The sequence below is a fragment of the Aquarana catesbeiana genome, linkage group LG08, assembly GCF_042186555.1.
Source record: "Aquarana catesbeiana isolate 2022-GZ linkage group LG08, ASM4218655v1, whole genome shotgun sequence".
Lineage (NCBI taxonomy): Eukaryota > Metazoa > Chordata > Amphibia > Anura > Ranidae > Aquarana > Aquarana catesbeiana.
The window spans coordinates 280,363,915-280,389,777 of NC_133331.1; the positions used below are offsets into that span (position 1 = coordinate 280,363,915).

Consider the following 25,863-nt stretch of genomic DNA (forward strand, 5'->3'; position numbering starts at 1 on the left):
CAGGGGATCTGCTGAACGAGGGTAGCAATGAGCAGGGCGTCTGCTGAACGAGGGTAGCAATGAGCAGGGCGTCTGCTGAACGAGGGTAGCAATGAGCAGGGCGTCTGCTGAACGAGGGTAGCAATGAGCATGGCGTCTGCTGAACGAGGGTAGCAATGAGCAGGGCGTCTGCTGAACGAGGGTAGCAATGAGCAGGGCATCTGCTGAACGAGGGTAGCAATGAGCAGGGCATCTGCTGAACGAGGGTAGCAATGAGCAGGGCATCTGCTGAACGAGGGTAGCAATGAGCAGGGCATCTGCTGAACGAGGGTAGCAATGAGCAGGGCATCTGCTGAACGAGGGTAGCAATGAGCAGGGGATCTGCTGAACGAGGGTAGCAATGAGCAGGGGATCTGCTGAACGAGTAATACTAAGCTGGGGTTCTAATGGGCCCCTTTAAAACAAATAGAAAATCAAAACACACAGCATTTGCCAAGCTTTATTCAAGCATCAAAAAGCATGTTAAAGTGGTAGGCATTTTAATGTGTGTTAAAGTTGCGGAAGTGTAAATGAGCCCTTGTATCTGCCATCAACTATGTTGTGCAAGGGCCTGCCTAATTGGATATGAATTGGATGGCTTCCTTAGGTTTGTCCTCCTATTAGGAGATTCTACAAAGATTGTACAATTATATTGTATGGCCAGCTTTATCGATAATATAAAATGTGGATAAATAAAATCTAACACAGAAGTGTGCAATGCTTGAAAGTGATAACTCCTGCGCTGTTAACGAAGGCCTAACCTAAAGGAACACTGCTGCAACGCCTAAAGACTGATCCAAACAGGCAGATAAAACATAAGAATAGGAGATGGTGGTTGCGCTGTGATAAAAGGGAAGTGGGAAAGGGGTGGAGGGGACTAAACTAAAGTGCATAGAAAAATAAATATAAATATAATAAATGCCAGATAGCCTAAGTGCATGAGTCAGGTAAATCAAAAAAGACTCACAGATGCAGATATATAAAGTGTGAGAATGTATGTGAAAACATATAGAAACTAAAAAAGAAATATGGTGGTGCATACAAGCAATGCTGACATCAATACATGTACAAACAAACAGTACAAATAGATGTATATGTCACAATAAAGAGTGCATAAGCCCAACAGACATAGGGTACATAACCATTATTGAGTGAATCAAAATGCTAACATGAGTGGAAAACACTGCAAACAGCTGATAACATAAGAAAAAATATAAAATATTAAATATTGAAAGCAATAGAAATAGTCCCAATAAATGTGTGCTAGTATCCCGCCAGCACGTAGCAACTTGCAGATCCTGTGAGTGACAAGTCCATAGAGTGAGATAATACCAGTCCCACCACCAAATGTGACATTACCATATAGAAAATAAATGCCAATGGTGAAGGGGAGAGGGGAATTCTTCAGTGAGGACACCTCCGTGTTCGCAGGCCGCTTACCTTACTGCTGTAAGGTATACAGCTTGTGTTGTGAAAGGCCAGTAGTACAATGAATGACGATGGTTGAGTATGCAGTATGGCATGTAAAAAGACAAAAAACGGACAGCATATGGTGTAATTCCGTGACGTCCAGAGTGGAGGAGTAGCAAGACACATAGATGGGGGGGGGGGGGGGGGGTGTTTACACTTGTTTACAATGAGTGCAGGCCTCAACCCATGAGCGCCGAGCTCGTCTACCTCCAAATGTTGACTACAATCCTCAGTCTGTCCCTGCTTCCAAATTCTCAGAGCTCGTCAGGCAGAATGAGAGTGTGCGGTATAAAAGAAGAAAAGCGCACATAGCGTGATCCATATATAAGTACAGTTTATTGCGTAAAAAACAGTCCCATAAACTTACATTTAAAACCGGCTGGGGGGTAATACATCTCCACGAGCGCCGAGCTCGTCACAATCAGCTGGTTTGTGGCAGCGTCCCGTGCTCCTGACGCGTATAGTCACGTGACTTCTTCAGAAGAAGTCACCTCTGAAGTCACGTGACGATACGCGTCAGAGCACGGGACGCTGCCACAAACCAGCTGATTGTGACGAGCTCGGCGCTCGTGGATGAATTCCCCTCTCCCCCTTCACCATTGGCATTTATTTTCTATATGGTAATGTCACATTTGGTGGTGGGACTGGTATTATCTCACTCTATGGACTTGTCACTCACAGGATCTGCAAGTTGCTACGTGCTGGCGGGATACTAGCACACATTTATTGGGACTATTTCTATTTTTATTGCTTTTAATATTTTATATTTTTTCTTATGTTATCAGCTGTTTGCAGTGTTTTCACTCATGTTAGCATTTTGATTCACTCAATAATGGTTATGTACCCTATGTCTGTTGGGCTTATGCACTCTTTATTGTGACATATACATCTATTTGTACTGTTTGTTTGTACATGTATTGATGTCAGCATTGCTTGTATGCACCACCATATTTCTTTTTTAGTTTCTATATGTTTTCACATACATTCTCACACTTTATATATCTGCATCTGTGAGTCTTTTTTGATTTACCTGACTCATGCACTTAGGCTATCTGGCATTTATTATATTTATATTTATTTTTCTATGCACTTTAGTTTAGTCCCCTCCACCCCTTTCCCACTTCCCTTTTATCACAGCGCAACCACCATCTCCTATTCAGAAGTGTTTAATGCCATGTTAGAGTGTTTCCAATTAAAAAGACACTTTAGTTATGATCTTCTAATGACCATTTGAAGGCCATTGTGAATGGCATTGAGCCCTAAATGTATGCCATTTTAGTTTGGCTTTACAATTTTTTAATTTTCAAATTTTTGTCCATTACAGCATGAGCTTTGCTAAACGGTATGGATCTGGATGTACAGGGGATTGGGATTATATAGAAGGACACAAGGATCTCTACAAGGACGTCATGATGGAGAACCGGCCACCCCTCACATCACCGGGTAAGGCTCCATGCACACAGGACGCTCAAAAAAGTCATTCTGGACGTCAGATTGCTGGCAGGAAAATGCTTCTTTAAAAACACAATTTTATCAGTGTTTTGCATTGGTGTTTATGCGTGTTTAGCCACGCTAGCTTTTAGCTGCGTTTTTCTGCCTCTATTCAAAATCAATGGTTCCCTATGGGGGCCCATTCATTTGAATAGAAGTCGCACCAAAAGTCGGATCATGATGGTGTGACTTGTGTGCTGAAGATGAAGGGGAACCCCCGCCAAAATGAAAAAAAAATTGGCGTGGGGTCCCCCCGGACGATACCAGGTGTACCCCAAAATTCATACCGAACTCTTATGCGAGTACGCAGCCCGGCAGGCCAGGATGGGGGGGGCAACGAGTGCCCCCCTCCAGGCAGCATGCCCTCAACATGGGGGATGGGTGCTTTGGGACAGGGGGACTCTGCGTCCCCCACCCCAAAGCACCTTGTCCCCATGTTGATGAGGACAAGGGCCACTTCCCGACAACCCTGGCCGGTGGTTGTCGGGGTCTGTGGGCAGGGGCTTATCAGAATCTGGGAAGCCCCCTTTAAGAAGGGGCCCCCCCAAATCCCAGCCCCCCACCCTATGTGAATGAGTATGGGGTATATTGTACTCCTACCCATTCACCTAAAAGAAAAGTGTCAAAAATAAACACTACACAAGTTTTTAAAGTAGTTTATTAAGGCAGCTCTGGCGTCTCTTCAGATTTCTTCTCCCCTCTCCGGCTCTTGCCGCTCCTCACGGTTCTTCTCCTCTCTGCGCTCTCTTCTCCCTCTTCTGCTGGGTCTTCTCTCTGCTGTCTTCTCGCTCTTCTGCCAGGTCTTCTCCGCTGTCTTCTCCCTCCTGTTCTTCAGATGTTGACAATGACTTATTATGGCATGGGGTGGGGCCACCCGCCAATGTCATCCGGAGGCCTCGCCCCCTGTGCCATCATTGTCCCATAATGCCCTGGATGGTGATGTCATAAGGAGGCGGGGCCTCCATTTGACGTCAGCGGGTGGCCCCGCCCCATGCCAATATAAGTCATTGCACACGGCGGACCCAGTATTACACCGGGGGATGGCGGCGAGTCAACACCGGAAGAAGAACAGAGGGAGACGTCCCGGCAAAAGAGGGAGAAGACAGCACAGAGAGGAGAAGGAGAAGACATTGCTGGGGGGAGGGAGACGAGCCAGAGAGGGGAGAAGAAATCGGAAGAGACGCCGGAGCTGCCTTAATAAACGACTTTAAAAACCTGTGTACAGTGTTTATTTTTTACACTTTTCTCTAGGTGAATGGGTAGGGGTACAATGTACCCCATACTCATTCACATAGGGTTGGGGTCGGGATCTGGGGGCTTCCAGATTCCGATAAGCCCACGACAACCACCGGCCAGGGTTGTCAGGAAGAGGCCCTTGTCCTCATCAACATGCAAAGACAAGGTGTTTTGGAGTGGGGGGGGGCGCAGGGCCCCCCTGCCCCAAAGCACTCACCCCACCATGTTGAGGGCATGTGACCTGGTATGGTCCAGGAGAGGGGGGGGGGGGCAAGGCTGTGTGCTTGGATAAGGGTTTGGTGTGGATTTTGGGGGGCCCCACACCATTTTTATTTATTTATTTTCTTGTGTGTGGGTTTCCCTTAAAATCCATACCAGACTCTTCAGTCTGGTATCATCCGGGGGGGAGGGGGGGGGGAGGGGGACCTCACGCCAATTTTTTTTTTTTTCATTTTGGCGGGGTTACCCTTCATCCTCAGCACACAAGTCGCACCGCAAGCCGGATCATCATGATCCGACTTCTGGTGCGACTTCTATTCAAATCAATGGGCTCCCAAAGGGAACCATTGATTTTGAATAGAGGCAGAGAAACGCCTGTTGAGGCTTAATGCTCGGTTTACAGTGTTAAACCGCATTTAACAGCCTTTACTGGTGTCTGGCATTTTTAGGACTGCTCTTGAACGTGATTTTAGGGCGTTCAGATAACAGCTCATAAACTCCCCTGCTGATAAACGTCCAAAAACATCCATATGTGCATGGACACATAGAATAACATAGAGGGGAGTTAATGGGCTGTTAAAAAAAATGCTCAAACTCTCAAAAAAACATCCGTTTTATGAGCTTCAGTGTGCATAGAGCCAAAGAGGAGACTTTAATTTCTTGTAAAGGAGATAAGAGTATTCACACATCCTCATCTGATATAAAGACATAGAAACAATGTATTCAGTCAGTGTGTGTGTTTTCTACAGATGGATCCAGTAATGGGAACCGACCAGAGAGATGTCCCCGTTCTCTGTATTCCCGGGACTCCACACAGGAGGATCAGGTAGATGAGTGGTCTCGTTAAAGTGATATTAAATCCAAAAACTGTTGCTGTAGCTACCTATAAAGTTTTAGCTGGTGTTTGGCTTTAGAGCAGAAGTATGGCCAAAGCTTGTTTGACCCCTCTTCATCTGGGGATCACAGGACTGCACTTAATTTTGCACTCCTGTGACCCAGATTCAGCCAACAGCAGGCTAAAGTCCACTGTCAGCGGATGTCAGTCAGTCCAGGCTCTGCAGGGATCCGGGCAAGGTTCCTGACCGGCAGCTTGCTTAGCCTCTTGACACACTGCTGAGAGCCTGAGCCTGCTGCTCCCACCCCCTCCACAGCTGGAGGGGCAGAGCACAGAGCGGTGCCGAGAGCGGACTAAACGCTAGCGATGGGTTTGGGTGTGTTTGGATCGAGTCCGCCAGGAAGCTATCACTCATAGGCAGTGAGGCATTTCCTGACCAGCAGCTGCAAATACACATGCTGCCTATGATTGGAAGTGTGCAGTGCCTGCTTCCTGGCAGGCCCAATCCAAATACGCCCAAGCCATTCGCTACTGAAAACTGAGTGATCAGCAGTCTTTGATCACTCAGTTCTTGCTGTAGAGCCAGCGATCCATCCTGCAGCCATCTAGGTGAGTATGTATGTTTGTTTACCCGCTTAAGGACTCACTCCTGAGCATATGTGTGGGAGCCGCCGGTAATGGCACAGTACAACTGAAGCAACGGCACGTACGTGCCATTGCTTCAGTTTGCTTAAGTGCGCATGTGCCAATGACGTCGGCACATGCAAATACAGGGATATCTCCTAAACCATGCAGGTTTAGGAGATATCCAGTGTAGCTACAGGTAAGCCTAAATTATAGGCTTGCCTGTAGTATAAAGTGGTTGTAAAGGGTTTACAACCACTTTAAGTGCAAAATCATCTACCTGTACGTGATTCCTCTCCTCAGCTCTGGGGCGGGCGCATGCACGCGCTGCTGGAGCCCCACTCCCACTGTGATTGGACACAGCGGGAGCCAATCAGTGGGACCCACCAATTGTTCACAGGTGAGGCAGGACGGCGGTCTGCCTATGTAAACAACACGGACCACCGGTCTGTGAGGGAGGAAGATGGAGATCTTGTGTTTCTGATAAGCAGAAACACAGATCTGTTTTCCTAGCACAAATCCTCTACCCCTAGAATTTCCCCTCCGAGTACACATCTCCCTCCTAGCACAAATTCCCCCTCAATCCCTCCTAGCACAAATCTTCTAACCCCCCCCCATCACACATGATGCCACAGTGCCCAGGGCAACCGCCCTTTGTCCCGACCCTGCATACAACACAGGGAAACAAGTAAAAAGCAAATCGGTGTAGAAGGAAAAGGAATTATGTTACACTCCAGGTTATGATTGGCCAAGGGCAAGGTTACATGAAAGTCAAATCAAGTCGCAATGCAAATTCGCACCAGAAGTCCCACAATTTTGGGATTGCAGAAGTGTAAACCAAGCCTTAAGGATTGCAATAAATCAAATTTTTGTTTTTGGGTTTAATACTGCTTTAAGTAATACAGTGAATCTATTTTATGTGATCGGAAAAACAATGCAATTTATAATTTAACAATTTATATACCAAATTACATGTTTTCAGGGTGAAAATCTGATGCAGATTAAAGTTGAAGTAAAAGAGGAAGCAGAAGAGATGGTCATGATGGGACATGATCTGTGTAAGGAGGAGGAAATCCCTCCAGAGATCAGCACAGGTGAGTGATAAACACTAAGACTTCGTTCACACTAGTGCGACTCCGAGTGTGACTTTCCAGTGCGACTTTACAATCTCTGGCTCTCAAGTCGCAAGAAAGTCCCATCATGAGTAGTGCAGGAACCCTTTTAAAGGCGCTGCGACTTTAAAGTGGAACTTTAGTCAGAAAATTAAGTCTTGCTTGGTGACTTTAGGCTGGCCCCTTTTGCAGGTATAGTTATGTAAAACATTAAAAATAAGTGTCTATACCAGGGGTCTCAAACTGGCGGCCCTCCAGCTGTTGCGAAACTACAAGTCCCATCATGTCTCTGCCTTTGGGAGTCATGCTTGTAATTGTCAGCCTTGCAATGCCTCATGAGACTTGTAGTTTTGCAACAGCTGGAGGGCCGCCAGTTTGAGACCCCTGGACTGTTTAACTAAAAGACCGGGCCTATTCTTCAGACTTGGTGTTTACAAGTTAAAATCATTTTTTTTTTTTTTTTTTTAAAAAGCACGACAGGACCTCTTAAATGTGAGATCTGGGGTCAAAAAGATCTCAGGTCTCATATTTACACTAAAATGCAATAAAAATGTCCCCTTTAAGACCATTGGGCTGAAGTGACGTTTGACGTCGCTTCCACCATCCAATGTTGTGGAGCTGAGCGGGGGCCATCTTTCCCTCACTCAGCTCCAGGCCTGTCAGGGGGAAGGACGCGATCGTCTTTACCGACTGCTCCGGTAAGCAACGGAGACGACCGGAGCGATCTGGCGGTGAATCTGCCGCAGAGACCACTTTTATCAGAAGTTAAAATCTGGTAATACACTGTCTCACCCTGCTCTGCACATGCTCAGTTGCTCTCAATTTTTAGGCACTGCTGCGTTTGTAGAGGCCGATCTGCTGAAAGCCTTATCCACTACCATACTGGGCCGATTCTGGCATTTCTCTCCTACATTTTCTAGAAAATTACTCAAAACCATTATATATATTTTTTTAGCAGAGACCATAGGTTCTGGAATAAAATGGCGGTTGTTGCAATTTTTTATGTCATACTGTATTTGCGCAGGAATTTTTCAAACACAATTTTGTGGGGAAAAAAAACACTTTCGTGAATTTAAAAAAAAACCAAAACACTAAAGTTAGACCAGTTTTGTTTGTATAATGTGAAAGATGATGTTACGCCAAGTAAATAGATACCTGACATGTCATGCTTTAAAATTGCGCACGCTTGTGGTATGGCGGCAAACTTGGATACTTAAAAATCTCCATAGGCGACGCTTTAAATTTTTTTACAGGTTAGCAGTTTAGAGTTACAGAGGAGATCTTTTGCTAGAATTATTGCTCTCGCTCTAACGTTTACGCCGATACCTTGCATGTGTGGTTTGAACGCCGTTTACATATGCGGGCGTGACCTATGTATGCGTTCGCTTCTGCGTGTGAGCACGCGGGGACAGGGGCACTTTAATTTTTTTTTTTTTTGTTTTGTTTTACACTTTTCCCTTTTTTTTTTTTTTATTTATTTTTTTTGGATCACTTTTATTTCTATTACAAGGAATGTAAACATCCCTTGTAATAGAAATAGGGCATGACAGGTCCTTTTTACAGAGAGATCTCTCCCCCAGATCTCTCCTCTAGGCTGGAAAGCCTGAGATAAAAAAAAAAAAAAAAAAAAAAATGATCTCAGCCTTGTCAGCAAAAGTCAGTATTTACACCTGCCGGCGCCGGAAGTGGCATCATGACATCGCTTCCGGCCTCCGAGGGTCATAGAGACGACCGGGGACTATCTGGTTCACAGTCAACTCTATTGTAAACTGCAGCCACCGGCGGTTTCACTCCCCCAGCTCGCCGATCGCACCGCGAGCCGGGGGAGGTGGGGGGTCCTCCCCCTCCCGCTGCCTGTAAAAGCAATGGAGCAGCTAAACGGCTGCTATGAGGGCTTTTGCTTTGCAGGGAATCACCTGCTGAAAAAAGCAATATCTGAATGATGCTGCAGACATCTTTCAGATATCTCAACTCAAAGTCCAGGACGTCATATGATGTCCCATGGGCTGGAAGTGGTTACCCACAGCCCCAGAAGATTTGGCTGCTCAACGACCAACCCATTTTTTGCGATACAGCACTGCATCCCTTTAACTGACAATTGCGCGGTCGTGCGACGTTGTACCCAAACAAAATTGACATCCTTTTTTCCCACAAATAGAGCTTTCTTTTGGTGGTATTTGATCACCTCTGCGGTTTTTATTTTTTGCGCTACAAACAAAAGAAGAGCGACAATTTTGAAAAACACAATACTTTTTACTTTTTGCTATAATAAATATCCCAATTTTTTTTTTTCAAAAAAACAATTTTTTTTTCCCTCAGTTTAGGCCGATATGTATTCTTCTACATATTTTTGGTAAAAGAAATCACAATAAGCGTATATTGATTGGTTTGCGCAAAAGTTATAGCGTCTACAAAATAGGGGATAGAATTCTGGCATTTTTATTATTTTTTGTGCTAGTAATGGTGGCGATCTGTGATTTTTATCGGGACTGCGATATTTCAGCAGACAAATTGGACACTTGACACATTTTTGGGACCATTGACAATTATACAGCGATCAGTGCTATAAAAATGCACTGATTACTGTATAAATGTCACTGGTAGTGAAGGGGTTAACACAAGGGGGCGATCAAGGGGTAAACTGTGTTCCTCACTGTTTTCTAACTGTAGGGGGGATGGGACTGTCTAGGAGGAGAGAGAGATTGGTGTTTATACTTAGACCCCATACACACTATTATATTTTCTGCAGATTTTTGTCTTTAGATTTACCAAAACCATGTAGTGCAAGGGCCTGATTGCATACAAATTGAAACTCTTAAGGTTTGACCTCATATTATTTGGTTTTGGTAAATCTGAAGACAAAAATCTTCAGAAAATCTATTAGTGTGTATGGGGCCTTAGTATGAGCACACGATCTGTCTCTACTCCCCTGAAAGAACCGGGATTTGTGTGTTTTAAACACACGCAGATCCCGGTTCTCGCTCTGTCATGAGCAATCGCGGGTGCCTGGCGGTCATCGCGCCGGCCAGGCACTCGCATCTGCTCCGGGCACGCGCGCCCCTAGTGGCCAAAAGGAAAAGCGACGTAAAGTAGCGTTAATTAGCCCAGCCGAGCCAACCTGCCGCAGTAAAACTGCGGCGGCTGGTTCGGAAGTGGTTAAAGCGGACTTATACACTCCTATCCTTTACAGCCAAGGAAGCTGCTTCTGTTTGATCTGCAACTGCCACAGTGCTGCAAATGTGATCAGTTATGACACCAGCCATTTGATGATTTGACAGTTTGGTTGAGGACAGAAGCAAATGTGACCGTTAACAATCCCGGCATTCCAGAAAGGTAACTGTTTTTTTGAAACTGTTAAATCAATGGGTTTATTTCCATTTTAGACCTCATGCACACATGGACGTTTTTACAGCTGCTGTTTTTGGTTTCAGATGTGTTTTTTTTCTACAGTCAATAAACCCTCCAGCGTGTTATCCTTGCATTCACACATAGGCTGTTATCAACTGTTTTTGTCTGTAAAAAAAAAAAAAAACAAAACTAGTGGGTCCTGAGAGGAGTTTTTCAGCTGCAAAAACTCTAACATCAAAAAACGCAAATAAACGCTCACCAGTGTTTAACGTTTTTGATCTAATTGAAACACAAAATGCTGAAAAATAATTAAAAAAACTTTGAAAAACTACTGGCGTTTTTATAACATTATTATAACGTCCAGCGTGCATGACGCCTTATGATTTACTGCTGGGGCTTTGGGCTTCAGCAAAATGGCAGCCTCCAGCAAGAAGAAACAGGAGCAATGCTGGAGGCAATTTACAGCACACAGCAATTTTTGTAGCATAAATAATGTGAAATGTATGTTCCTTGCTAAAGAACATTATTTTTTATCAAGTTGCTATGGGTAAAGTTCCACTTTAAGTCGCATAGATTGGGATTATGTGCCATTTGAAATCAGTGGGCTGTGACTTGTCATGCCACTTTGTGTCCAAGGTCTTATAAGTCGCACTAGTGTGAATGAAGCCTTGATCCAGAAATAGTCCAAGATTATCCTTGTTCAGTCACTACAATAACCTTCTGTATACTTCCTGTAGATGGATCCTATAACAGAAATCCCCCAGAGAGATGTCACGGTCCTCTGTATTCCCGGGACTCCACACAGGAACATCAGGAGATCCCTCAGGAGGATCAGGTAGATGGAACTGAGCATGTTCATATTATACAGGATTAGAGTAAATCGGGCCCTGTCCAATGCTATTAGGACTCTTTTGCATTTGTGGCAATGCTTGCCAGCAGTATAGCAAGGCTTTCAAGAAGGGATCTTGCTTCCTCCGTGGTGTTCTGCCATGGACGCCCTGCCTATCCAAAGACTTAAGTATGGTAGACTCACAGGGATGTTTGCCAGTTCCAGTAATGACTTCAAAGCTTTAGCTGTTACTGGTGGGTTCTTCTTTACCTTACTGAGGATTCTGCGTTGCGCCTTGGGAGTCATCTTGGCTGGTCACCCACTTCTCGCAAGAGTAGCCACTGTCTCCATTTATAGATAATTTGTCTAACTGTCGACTGTTGGATGATTTTTTTAACCGTCGACTGATTGTTGTGACAGAACCATCCAGCACCCAGCTTGGGTGCTTCCGTCAAGATATAGCTACCTCCAGTCTGGACATGGGAACCAGATATTTATAGCTGAGCATCCAAGACTAGCTGACAATAGCTTAGATGCAACTGGTACTGTTTATTGAAAACTCACACGGAATTTATATACCACACAATCAGGTGAGGGTTTGATCCCATCAGCCTAACAATACAAACTGTAAACAAGGATATAATAAACATAGCTAGACAACAGCCAACATATACTATAAACATGAATCTAATTAAACAACTAGCCACCTGGGTGACTAAACGCCCCTCTGTGTCACATAGGCGTTCACATAGGCGTTTAGAGGAGTTTAGAAGCAGGGCATATAGGAGCAGAAATCTGAACTGGGGTGTTCCTAAGAGCTGTGCTAATCTAAGTGGTTGAAATAAGTCAATATTCTGGTGAATAAAATGAACACCCAAGCGTTTGAAGCTTCTAAATGCATTTCTCCTGCTAGATGAAAAGAGTTTAAAATGGCCATCAGTATGCATAAAGTCTTAACCCCTTCCAACCACTGCCTCCCGGCCCTTTAAGAGGTTCTGAATGCAGGAGGCAGAGGCGGGCAGTTCCGATCATGTGATTGCTATGATTGGCGGTCACATGGTCAGAAAGCTCCTGAGTAGACATCAGGAGCTTTCTGGTACCTGCCGTTAACTGCGTTGGGAGCTCTCAGCACAGAAATGTTTACATTTGGGACGCATATATGTGGCCTCTCGGCCGTAAAGCCCACCTGCCGGTGGCAAGAGGTTAAACTACTTTGGGGACCCCCAAAGATACCCCTGATGATAGAGAGCTGCCTTTTAAAAATCAGTACTAAAAACCTTATTCCTCCTATTTTTGGTTCCAGTGATGTATCATCACAGCTTTGCTCTAGCAGTGACAGTGGGGAGGTACAAGGATTCCACCAGTTTTTTTTTTATATATTGTGTCGGGGAATTTTGCAAGGTCCACTTTATAAGAAATGTGCAGAAGTTTTTATATTTCCTTTTATTTTTTTGTGTGTGTGTATATATGTATACAGTTGTGCTCAAGTTTGCATACCCTGGCAGAATTTGATTTCTTGGCCATTTTTCAGAGAATATAAATGATAACACAAACTTTTCTTTCATGGTTAGTGTTTGGCTGAAGCCATTTATTATCAGTCAACTGTGTTCACTGTTTTTAAATCATAATCGCAACAGAAACTACCCAAATGACCCTGATCAAAAGTTTACATACCCCTGTTCTTAATACCATATATTGCCCCCTTTAACGTCAATGACAGCTTGAAGTCTTTTGTGGTATTTGTGGATGAGGCTCTTTATCTTCTCAGATGGTAAAGCTGCCCATTCCTCTTGGCAAAAAGCCTCCAGTTCCTGTAAATTCTTGGGCTGTCTTGCATGAACTGCACGTTTGAGATCTCCCCAGAGTGGCTCAATGATATTGAGGTCAGGAGACTGAGGTGGCCACTTCAGAACCTTCACTTTATTCTGCTGTAGCCAATGACATGTCGACTTGGCCTTGTGTTTTGGATCGTTATCATTTTGGAATGTCCAAGTTCGTCCCATGCGCAGCTAAATGTTCCTCCAGTATTTTTTGATAACATATCTTGCCATCCATTTTGACCAAATTTCCTGTGCCTTTGTAACTCACACATACCCAAAACATCAGCGATCCACCTGCGTGTTTCACAGTAGGAATGGTATAAATTTTGGTCTCATGACTGCAAATGACTTTGTGCCAGAAGGATTTTGTCCCACAAAATGCAGTGCCAGAAAGTCATCCACTACATAGATGACTTTCTGTTGTTCGAACGGCCCGACGAGTCCCCCACAGATTTGGATAAATTAAGGGTAGTATTAAGGGTAGGAAATACTGAGAGGGCGTGGCTTAGCGCGGCGTTGGCGTGCAGCAACGTCTAGCGTGGGAGTACACTTAAAAAGCTCCATTTTGCTGACTGCAAGCTGTCGGAGGGACACAAGAGCAAAAAGGGGGCATGTAAGTGGTGACATAGGCATTCCTTTGGCGCATTTACTAAAGCACCAGGCTGAGCACTAATAGCAGCGGCAGGTGCTGGACTATTTGCTCAAGCAGTGGGTGCAATTTCTTCTGGTAGTACCTCTGCATTTTGTGCATTGGGCTATGGTCAGAAGGGTAGGTAGAATCACCCCAAAAAAGGGCTCAAAAGGGACTCCTTCAAGCTCTAAAAAGCCTAAACTCATCTCTGCAATGGCATCCCCCCTGAGAGATCGGAGGTGGCTGGTCAGAGTGAGCCATCAGGGCTGGCAAATGTTGCCAACACTGCAGCCCCTGTCTATGTTACCGAAGAAATTTTTTTCCCAGCCATTATAGGTTTGGAAGAAAGGTTAGTGGCTTTAATCGCATCCCAGTATGGGGCAAAACGCGACAGGTCCCCGTCCATTACCCAGGACCCTCAGACTGATGAACTAGGGTCGGGAGAAGACCAATTTCTCTCAGGGGACCGTGAAGAGGCGGATGACTCCTCTTCTGAGGGGTCAAACGGCGGAAGGATCAGCTTCACAATCTAAAATATTGATGGTGCAATCTCTTATTGAGATGGTCCGTTCCACATTTATGCTACCCTTAACTGAGTCGGTTGATAAGCCCACTTCTTGTTTGGGTTCGCTAAAGCCTCCTCAAGCTGTGCATACCTTTCCTGTTCATTCATTGCCGGAAAAGCTTATGTATTCTGAGTGGAATCACCCAGGTAAGCATTTTTTTTCCCCCTAAAAAGTTTTCCACACGTTATCCTATGGAGGAAAAATTCACTAAGAAGTGGGAGATACCAGCAATTGACGCATGTATATCTTCTGCAAGAAGGGTATCAGAGTTGGCTGCTCTTTCTTGTAAAAAGCCATATTTAATTATTCACAAGGATAAGGGTGGTATTGCGTCCTCATCCTAACTTTCTACTGAAGGTAGTGTCAGGTTTTCGTTTGAACCAGGATATTGTTTTACCTTAATTTTTTCCAGAACCCTGTTCTACAGAAGAGAAGTCACTACATTCTCTGAATGTGGTGAGAGCAGTCAAATGCTACTCGAAGGCGACTGCTCAGATTTGAAAAATGGATGTTTTGTTTGTGTTGCCCGAAGTTCCTAAAAAAGGACAAGCAGCATCGAAATCTACCATTTCTAAATGGATTCGGCAAGTAATTGTTCAAGCTTATGGTTTGAAGAGGAAGATTCCACTAGGGCTGTTGGTACTTCGTGGGCAGTGCATCACCAAGCTTCCATGGCTCAAATCTGCAAGGCCGCAACTTGGTCTTCAGTCCATACATTTACCAGATTCTATCAGGTGGATGTAAGAAGGCGTGAGGATATTGCCTTTGGGTGTAGTGTGCTATGGGCAGCAGTATAAGTCCTCTGGTCTCTTGGTGCCCTCCCCTCAGTTGGCATTGCTCTGGGACATCCCACATAGTAACTACTATGGCTCTGTATCCTGTGATGTACGATAAAGAAAACAGCTTACCTGTAAAATCCTTTTCTTGGAGTACATCACGGGACACAGAGGTCCCCTCACCTCTTCTAATACATGTATTTCGCTTTGCTAAAAAACTAAGGTACTCCCAGTAGTGGGAGGGGTTATATAGGGAGTGGTCTTCCTGTCTTAGGGTGTGCCAGTGTCCATCACCTGAATGTGACCTATAACCCACATAGTAACTACTATGGCTCTGTGTCCCCTGATGTACTCCAAGAAAAGGATTTTACAGGTAGGCTGTTATAAAAATCCAATTTTTAGGCATCAGTTTAGACACTCAGTCCATGCAGGCCAGCCCAAAAGTTGATCAGGGCGGTCATTCACGCCCTTTCACAAGCTTGCATGAAAAAGCAACTACAGTCCTTGTTGGGGATGCTCAATTTCACAATGAGGATTATTCCTCAGGGGTGCTCCTCATCCCGTGACTTCTGGTTTTCCTGTTGCAGCCACAGGACCCTGACCAGGTCCTTAGATTGGACCAAGCAGCGATCGCTGATCTGGCTATGTGGGACGAGTTCCTGGAAAACTGGAATGGTGTGTCCATCTTCATCCTGGTTGCATTTGCCTCGTCGCCTCATGTAGTGACAGATGCAGCGAACTCCACAGGCTTCGCAGCAATTTTTGGTCCCCATTGGTTCACAGATCCGTGGCCACAGGAGATTCTACTGATCCCTGGGTTTAGTCAGACGTCCTCCTTGTTCGAACTTTATCCTGAATTCCTCGGGGGGGCGTGACCGGATGCTGAGGTGAGGGAGAGTGGTGCAGCCAGACCCAGTCCCTGCTCTATCCCCGCTCCCATGCTGGATATCACAGGGAAGAGCGGAGAGGGAGATGCCGTATGTCTGGATCTTTTAGAGAGCCGGTTTCAGCGTCGGAAAATCCTCGCGCTCGAAGCTCTCCCGGGAGGACTGACAGCTGCGCGCAGCCTACGTGTGAGAGAGGGGAGCGCGCCTGCCTGGGATTGAGCATGAGTGGCGGTGGCAGCTGTGTGAACCGTGCAGACCTGTGTTTCATTAGCCCTGGACTGGAGGGGTGAGTGACCCGCATCGGAGAGATCGGGGGGGGGCATAGGGAATGATGGTGTTACCCTGTATGGCAAGGTGAACCCCCTACACGGTCAGGACATTTAATAACTGCTCAGCCAGTGGAGAAAAAGCTCAGTTTTTTTAGGGGGAGTGAGGCTGTGGTAATCCTGCCGAGAGGTACACGCTGAAGTAGTTGGGTCATCATGACCAGAAAGAAGGAGCAGGAGGAGGCATCAGCACAGGGGCTCTAGCACAGCGAAACCCCAAAGATAAAGGAAGCCAGGTGGCCGCCAAACTAGAACGGTTTACCCATACACCAAACCAGTCTGCAAGCTTGACACCTAAAATGAGCAGCTATGCAGGGGGGTCGCAGCATCAATCTAGCCAGCCTGGGAGAAGAAGCCTAGCCCCCATTGGGGGTGCAGCTGTGAACTTACCATTGGATCCAGGGGCGAGTGGAACGCTGGAGGGGGATTCTGGCCCGAGCATGGAGGTAGGAGATGGTGTATTAGCACCAGTAGTCGAGAAGGAGCCATCATTGAAAGACATTTTCTTAGCAGTCAATAGCTGCAAATTATCTATCACTGATTTATCCGTACAATTGAAAAGTATTAAAGATGAATTACTGGCGTTAAAAAATGAAATGCAAGTGGTATGTACCCAGACAGCAGCCCTGGAAGACAGGATTAGTCAGATCGAACTTTATCCCATACTAGCAGCAGCTCAGGTTTGGGGCCACACCTGGATAGGGAAAACTTTGGTCTTCTCTATGGACCTGGCCAAGGCCAAAATCATCAAAAAGGCAGGTCCAAGTCCTTGGCCATCATGTTCTTTATACACAGGCTAGGGCAAATATCCCTACAGTACAAGTTCAATGTTCACATTTCCTTTATTACTGGCAAGTGCAACCTTGTAGCGGATGCGCTGTCCCGCTTTAATTTTTCATTATTTTTCGAAAAGAATCCCGGAGCCGATCCGACCACATATCTCATCCCAGTGGTCACAGCTGGCGATGGGCTGAACGACCACTTCTGCAATGCTACCCAACTGATAAAACCAGTCTCTGTCCCGCAACACGTTAAAGGCCTACCACACCGCCTGGAACACTTACTGCAGGTTTTGAGTTTTGTGTCTCAGTTTGGGGACAGACGACATTAAGCATATCCTGGCTTTCGAGTCATATTGTCACACAAAATTGATATTATCCCACAATACCATCAGCCTGTACTTGGCTGGCATTCACCATTTCTTCTCTTTACAGGACCCCAAAAAGCCTTCCCTGTTTAAAGCCCACACGGCCAAAGCTATCTTACGAGGTATCCAGAAGAACCAACCACGTTCAGGGACATGTCCGCCATCCTTTCAGGTTACTGCCCAGCTTTTTCATCAAAGCTACCATTTTATTTGGCTTTCTATGGTTTCCTGGGGCCACGTGAGTTCACCTACAGAGGCCCCAATTGCCAGGTACTGCGCAGGTGAAACCTGTCCCGCCTCCAAGATCATTTCATACTACATCTGGCGATGTCCAAGACCCAACAGGCCAGCAGGGGGGTCGACGTCAAGTTCTTCTGGACCCTCAAAGAATGGTGTCCAGTAGCGGTCCTGGTCCAATTGTTGACGCATCTGCCTAGCCAGTCCAGTACCAGTCTATTGTTACCATTCCCTACCAGCCCCTGGACGCTAACCAATTTATTAAACACATTCGCATTCTCCTGGTCGACTTAGGCTTCAACCCCAGCCTATATTCAGGGCACTCCTTTCGCATTGGAGCAGCTTCAGCTGCCTCTCGGTGTGCCGGATCATGTCATTAGGAGGTTGGGCAGTTGGAAATCCGCTTGCTTCTCCCGGTACTTCCCAAACCTGCAGGTCGAAATGTCACAAGCATTCACCATGCTTGCCCAATAACATAACCTGTTCAAAAAACATTTATTTCCCTATCTAGGTATATTTGCCCCCTTTTTTGGCATGCTGACCAGGGCACACCACAGGTCTATTTCGTTGTGAGTCTGTCTTTATGTGGTTCTGTGTTTGTCTTGGTTCAAGGGACTCTGTTCATAAATTAAAAAAAATACACACACACAAAATATATTATATATATATATATATATATATATATATATATATATATATATATATATATATATATATATATATATATATATATAAAAATATATTTATTATAAACAAAATCTTTATTTACTCTGATAAATATGGAAAGTTAATTCTGATGAGGATTCTTATTTTGAGCAAGTAAACTTTACAGTTTATTTTCATGTTTTCCTCTGTATCTTTTGCTTCCTTTGTTGTAAAAAAAAAAACATGTTTAGGTGCTCAGTAGCTCAATCTGATATTTGCACACACAAAGGAATGAGTCCCACTCCTGACCAGAACTACTGCTATTCTGTCTTTTTAGATAACCTACTGTTCCCTGGGAATCCTTTGTCATGTGTTAAATATTTGTTTGCAAAATAAAGATTATATGCATTTGGTAAAGAAAACTAAGATATAAAAATCCGGTATTATGAACCTTTTAGGTGTGTTGGGTTCCTGCCCGTGTTGGCCATGCCAATTCATCCTACATTGACCGCTGTTTCCAGGGGGTGTAACCATCGGAGTGACGTCGTTCACACGTGGTGGACGTGCCCTAGACTAATTCATTTTTGGTCCCGTGTTTTTGGCCTTCTGTTCACTTTATTTCACCTCCCCATACAAAAAGAAGCCAAGTTTGCCCTATTGCCCTGCCCAATTCGGGGCCTGTTTGCCTACCAGCGGAAGCTCGCTTCCTATTTTTTTTTGTCGGCCAAAAGAACAATTGCTCAATCCTGGAAGAAACTGTCTGTCCCCTTTCAGGGGGTGAGAGATTGCATGACTGCATTGATGCTTAATGAATGGATGTTTGGGTACAGTGTTGGATGGCAACGTAATTACCAGTTAAAATATCTCAGGGCTGAATAGCAAAAAATGGCCTGGTCATGAAGGGGGTAAAACCTTCCGGAGTGGGTTAAAGAAAATGTCCCTAGAACAGTAATAGAGGATAAATCGTCTAATGGGGACACTAGTTCTGGTGACCTAGGAGGCCTCATAAGATTCCCTTAATTTGCAGGGGTTTTCCCCTCTTCCTGTTTGGCTTTGGGATGAGAAGTGAAAGGAAATCTCCCCAATGGGACACAAATAGCAAAAAAAAAAGTGTGCCTATTCTGTTTTTAAGTTGCTCAATGTTCTAGTTACATATTGTCATTTTAGTGGGTCTCATGTAGCAATCATTTTCTGAATTCTTGTGTTTGTTATCCAGAATGAAAATCTGATTTATATTAAAGTTAAAGAGGAAGCAGAAGATATGTACGGGATGGGAGATGAGTGTAAGGAGGAGGAAATCCCTCCAGAGATCGGCACAGGTGGGTAATAAACATTAAATCCAGAAAAAACAAGCTTGGCGTGGTCTACAATTTTATTAGGGTGTTTTTTTATTTTTATTTTTTTATTTTAACAGTAAGGGACCATGTAGAGTTGGAGATCAAGTTCTTTTTTTTCCAAACACAAGGGTTACACTTATGTCTTTAATGGCAGTCTCAAAATACATCGAGCCTGAACTTTTAAAGCCCAACTCTGGGTGATTGTGCCCGCACTGCATGGGTTAACAGCTCGTTTTATCTGGGGGCAAACATAGAGCTTATACTCACCTGATCCTATGATCCTCTGGAAAATGGCGTTTCCCCAGAGTTGGGCTGTTCCAGGTTTCTTCAAGTTCAGAGCTTGTCTGAGCGTGATGACGTCAGGGAAAAGTCCACCACACAAGACCACTGGACTGCGGGGAGGCAGGAGCCAAGGAGACCAGTCTTGCGCTGGGAAGATCGGAGGATTAGGTGAGTATACCCCGGTTTTCTGAACCCCCAGATAAAAACAAGTAGTTCAAGAAGTAAACTCTCCTGGTGTTTTTGTACCTATAGCTAAGCCTATAATAAGGCTTACCTATACCTGTACTGTAAATATCTCCTGAACTTGCACCGTTTAGGAGATATTTACTGTATATTGCACCAATTAGGTTATTGGTGCATGCGCTCTGAAGAAACTGCTGCCTGTGCCGTTTCTTCAGGGCCCGTGCCATGACTGCGGGAGTGATGTCATAGTGGCTCAGGCCAATCACAGTACCGGAGCCCGCCAACCTGGAAGTAACTCCGGGAAAGATGTTGGCCGAGTCAGCGGTGTGCGGGCACCACTGCAGGGCTTCGTTCTAAGGTAAGTATGCATACTAGCTCATTATGCCTTTGTCTTGCAGGGTTTTTTTTTTTTTTTTTTTGGAGGTTTACAACTTCTTTGAAGGCAATCTCTGTACAATTTTCATTTGGTTTACTAAAACTATGAAATAGGATGACCTATCTATCCATTCACTCTATATCCAATCAGGCAAGGGCACTACATGCATGCAGCCCCAGAGTTTTGCATGCTGCCCTGACCTGTTTGGAGGGATGCTAGGGTTGCCATGCAAACATAGCAGCTGTGGTAGCTTATATTGACAAGCTAAACAAATGCATGCCTTGAGGGATGCCATGCAAACATAGTCTTGTGTGTTTGCTAATGAGGACAGCTAATGAACTGCTTCCTGTACCTTACCGGTTTTCTTGTCCCAAATCTACATACCAAGAAGTCATGAACTTTTCTATGGAGCACACCTGGGGCTAATAGTATATCAGTAGCTGGAATTTTGTAAAAAAAAGATGAAACTTGGTCTTTAACCCATGTAGTGCAGGCACAGCCCCACTGCATGGTACAAAGAAAAAGTGCCTGGAGTTCTGCTTTAAACCAAAAGCACATTTGGACAGCAGACACCTCTCTTACTTTCTTTGAGATGCTTCACAGAATATCCTTCAAGCCAGAAACCAAACACCGTATTCTGTTTCTGGGGGGATCTCTGGCCTTCCCCCTCCTGCCATCTGGTCATGTCACTGTCTTCTTTTTATTCAGTAAGTTAAATGACCCTACTCTGCTCTGTTTGGCGGCTGGTGCTCAAATTTTTTTTGGGTGGGGGCGGGCGCAAACTGAAAAATTAAACTGTTAGTAATGCAGGGCTGTAAATAGCGATTTATCAGGTGATTATGTATCATTACTGCTAGGTAAAACTGTGCCAATTAATTGCAGCCTCACTGTGCCCATTATGAGGGGTTCCAACCAACCCTGTACTGTGTTCCCAGGTCTGTACACCTGCTATGCTCATTATGAAGGGTTTCCACCACCCCTGTGCTGAGTTCCCAGGTCTGTACACCCGCTGTGTCCATTGAGGGGTTCCCACTATCCCTGTGCTGAGCTCTTCTTTACAAGTGTGGTCTCAGATCTGGGCATTCCTTTCTAGGGGTCCAATTCCTGACTGTCTACCCTTTCCATCCCACATTACTTTTTATCTCTTCCAAACTGTTCAGCAACTCAGTACATTCTCTACACTCATTTAAGCTGGCCATAGAATAGATGATCCCTTTTTAATTTCATTCCTGGTATGGCCACCTTAAATGAGTGCAAAGAATGTACTGAGCTGCTGAACAGTTTGAAAGAGATAAAAAGTAATGTGGGATGGAAAGGGTGTCAGGCAGTGATTGGAATGGTCAGATCTGAGACCGGAGGCTGCAGAATGTGAGCAGTAAAGATATATGAGGGGGGAGGATCGGTGTGATAGGGAAGGTGTACAGACGTTCATAGCATGGAGAGAGGGGAAGTAAAGTTGGAGGTTAAAGGCACTGCTGTAGAGTCACTCAGGACACAGTGCAAATAGCATAGCAGGTGCCCCTTCTGCCCCCCCCCCCCCTCCAGTCCTGGTCTGCAGCATGTACTGTACCTTGAGACTTCTGTGTAATCCATCTGTGTGCACTGCTGGTTGCCGAATCTGTGTTACTGTCACAGGGAGATGAATGGAGAGATGGAGATGAATGGACTGCTGCCTCTGCATGTACCTATCACTCCCTGTCTGCCCTGAGCCTGCCACCGTTTTTCTGCTGCTGATTCCCCTCACTTGCTGAAGGAGACAGGCAGCATATGAGCCAATGACGCAGCGGGTCCAGTAAAAGCCCCGCCCTACGGACCCGCCAATCAATAACAACCACAGGAAACCTAATGCTAGAGGTGGAGTGTTGGCCACAGAGCTCATAGCCCCAAGGACACTGTAAACTACGCCAATAGAGCTTCTTAGCCCCAATCATGTTTTTACACATTTCATGCCTCAAATAGCACCCCTGTGTTCGGCGTCCTTAACACACACACTTAAAGGGACACTTTAAAAAAAAAAATAGATAGATAGATAGATAGAGATATATATATATATATATATATATATCTCTATCTATCTATCTATCTATATTTTTTTTTTTTTTTTCTTTTAACCACTTCAGCCCCGGAAGGTTTTACCCCCTTCCTGACCAGAGCACTTTTTACAATTCGGCACTGCGTCGCTTTAACTGCTAATTGCGCGGTCATGCAATGCTGTACCCAAACGAAATTTGCGTCCTTTTCTTCCCACAAATAGAGCTTTCTTTTGATGGTATTTGATCACCTCTGCCGTTTTTATTTTTTGCACTATACACGGAAAAAGACCGAAAATTTTGAAAAAAAATGATATTTTTGTTCTAAAAAAAATCCAATAAACTCAATTTTAGTCATACATTTAGGCCAAAATGTATTCGGCCACATGTCTTTGGTAGAAAAAATGTCAATAAGTGTATATTTATTGGTTTGCGCAAAAGTTATAGCGCCTACAAACTAGGGTACATTTTCTGGAATTTACACAGCCTTTAATTTATGACTGCCTATGTCGTTTCTTGAGGTGCTAAAATGACAGGGCAGTACAAAACCCCCACAAATGACCCCATTTTGGAAAGTAGACACCCCAAGGAAATTGCTGAGAGGCATGTTGAGCCCATTGAATATTCATTTTTTTTGTCCCAAGTGATTGAATAATGACAAAAAAAAAAAAAAATTACAAAAAGTTGTCACTAAATGATATATTGCTCACACAGGCCATGGGCATATGTGGAATTGCACCCCAAAATACATTTAGCTGCTTCTCCTGAGTATGGGGATACCACATGTGTGGGACTTTTTGGGAGCCTAGCCGCGTACGGGGCCCCGAAAACCAATCACTGTCTTCAGGATTTCTAAGGGCGTACATTTTTGATTTTACTCCTCACTACCTATCACAGTTTTGAAGGCCATAAAATGCCCAGATGGCATAAAACCCCCCCAAATGACCCCATTTTGGAAAGTAGACACCCCAAGCTATTTGCTTTGAGGCATGTTGAGTCCATGGAATGTTTTATATTTTGACACAAGTTGCGGGAAAGTGACAAATTTTTTATTTTATTTTTTGCACAAAGTTGTCACTAAATGATATATTGCTCACACAGGTCATGGGCATATGTGGAATTGCACCCCAAAATACATTTAGCTGCTTCTCCTGAGTACGGGGATACCACATGTGTGGGACTTTTTGGGAGCCTAGCCGCGTACGGGGCCCCAAAAACCAATCACTGCCTTCAGGATTTCTAAGGGTGTAAATTTTTGATTTCACTCTTCACTGCCTATCACAGTTTCGGAGGCCATGGAATGCCCAGGTGGCACAAACCCCCCCCAAATGACCCCATTTTGGAAAGTAGACACCCCAAGCTATTTGCTGAGTGGCATGGTGAGTATTTTGCAGCTCTCATTTGTTTTTGAAAATAAAGAAAGACGAGAAAAAAAAAATTTTTTTTTCAATTTTCAAAACTTTGTGACAAAAAGTGAGGTCTGCAAAATACTCACTATACCTCTCATCAAATAGCTTGGGGTGTCTACTTTCCAAAATGCGGTCATTTGGGGGGGTTTTTTGCCACCTGGGCATTCCATGGCCTCCGAGACTGTGATAGGCAGTGAAGAGTGAAATCAAAAATTTACGGCCTTAGAAAGCCTGAAGGCGGTGCTTGGTTTTCGGGGTCCCGTACGCGGGTAGGCTCCCAAAAAGTCTCATACATGTGGTATCCCCGTACTCAGGAGAAGCAGCAGAATGTATTTTGGGGTGTAATTTCACATATTCCCATGGCATGTTTGAGCAATAAATCATTTAGTGACAACTTTGCGCAAAAAAAAATAAAAAAAATTAAAAATTGTCTCTTTCCCGCAACTTGTGTCACAATATAAAATATTCCATGGACTCGACATGCCTCTCAGCAAATAGCTTTGGGTGTCTACTTTCCAAAATGGGGTCATTTGGGGGGGTTTTGAACTGTCCTGGCATTTTATGCACAACATTTAGAAGCTTATGTCACACATCACCCACTCTTCTAACCACTTGAAGACAAAGCCCTTTCTGACACTTTTTGATTACATAAAAAAATATTTTTTTTTTGCAAGAAAATTACTTTGAACCCCCAAACATTATATATTTTTTTAAAGCAAATGCCCTACAGATTAAAATGGTGGGTGTTTCATTTTTTTTTTTCACACAGTATTTGCGCAGTGATTTTTCAAATGCATTTTTTGGGGAAAAAACACACTTTTTTAAATTTTAATGCACTAAAACACACTATATTGCCCAAATGTTTGATGAAATAAAAAAGATGATCTTAGGCCGAGTACATGGATACCAAACATGACATGCTTTAAAATTGCGCACAAACGTGCAGTGGCGACAAACTAAATACATTTTTAAAAGCCTTTAAAAGCCTTTATAGGTTACCACTTTAGATTTACAGAGGAGGTCTACTGCTAAAATTACTGCCCTCGATCTGACGTTCGCGGTGATACCTCACATGCATGGTGCAATTGCTGTTTACATTTGACGCCAGACCGACGCTTGCGTTCGCCTTAGCGCGAGAGCAGGGGGGACAGGGGTGCTTTTTTTTTTTTTTTTTTTTTTTTTTTTCTTTATTATTATTATTTTTTTATCTTATTTTTAAACTGTTCCTTTCATTTTTTTTTTTTTAAATCATTTTTATTGTTATCTCAGGGAATGTAAATATCCCCTATCATAGCAATAGGTAGTGACAGGTACTCTTTTTTGCAAAAATTGGGGTCTATTTCTCCTTTGCCCTCAAAGCATCTGACCACACCAAGATCGGTGTGATGAAATGCTTTCCCAATTTCCCAATGGCGCTGTTTACATCCGGCGAAATCTAAGTCATAAAATGCTCGTAGCTTCCGGTTTCTTAGGCCATAGAGATGTTTGGAGCCACTCTGGTCTCTGATCAGCTCTATGGTCAGCTGGCTGAATCACCGGCTGCATTCTCAGGTTCCCTGTTGAGACAGGAGAGCCAGAGAAAAACACGGAAGACGTTGGGGGGGGCATTCCCTCCCACTGTTTGTAAAAGCAGTCTAGAGGCTAATTAGCTGCTAGGATTGCTTTTACATGAAAGCCAATCGCTGGCTGAAAAGAATGATACCAAGATGATACCTAAACCTGCAGGCATCATTCTGGTATAACCACTCAAAGTCGTGAATGGCGTACCTGAAGACAAAAAAATGGTTAACAATAAAGCACAGTAAACGGTAAGGTATAAAAAATTGCATATCTGAAAAGCAAGCATGATAAAACATAACAACAATAAAACATTGCAGAATAGAATACAGTAAAAAAGAGCAGAACAATAGAGAGAGAGAGAACAATAAAACGACAACTATTTTTTTTTATTTTATATTTTTGTTTGTGTTTTTTTTTTTTTTTTTTTTACACTTTTTTTTTTGTAACTAACTTTTATAACTGTAACCGG

At 44.2% G+C, this 25,863-nt stretch overlaps 2 protein-coding genes across 6 annotated transcripts in view; one reads left to right on the top strand and one right to left on the bottom strand.

Annotated features, from left to right (window-relative positions):
* Positions 1-25,863, bottom strand: part of LOC141106754 (uncharacterized) — a 227,636-nt gene that overhangs the window by 133,231 nt on the left and 68,542 nt on the right. The window contains exon 13 of the mRNA XM_073597681.1: positions 19,822-20,023. Within this exon, the coding sequence (XP_073453782.1) occupies positions 19,822-20,023 (202 nt within the window). The remainder of the gene's footprint in view (positions 1-19,821; positions 20,024-25,863) is intronic.
* The window catches only part of LOC141104515 (uncharacterized), a 54,563-nt gene that overhangs the window by 8,428 nt on the left and 20,272 nt on the right, over positions 1-25,863 (top strand). For all 5 annotated transcript variants that reach the window (XM_073594093.1, XM_073594098.1, XM_073594097.1 and 2 more), the window contains exons 3-7: positions 2,813-2,931; positions 5,184-5,260; positions 6,876-6,987; positions 11,091-11,188; positions 19,434-19,536. In XM_073594093.1, the coding sequence (XP_073450194.1) occupies positions 2,813-2,931; positions 5,184-5,260; positions 6,876-6,987; positions 11,091-11,188; positions 19,434-19,536 (509 nt within the window). The remainder of the gene's footprint in view (positions 1-2,812; positions 2,932-5,183; positions 5,261-6,875; positions 6,988-11,090; positions 11,189-19,433; positions 19,537-25,863) is intronic.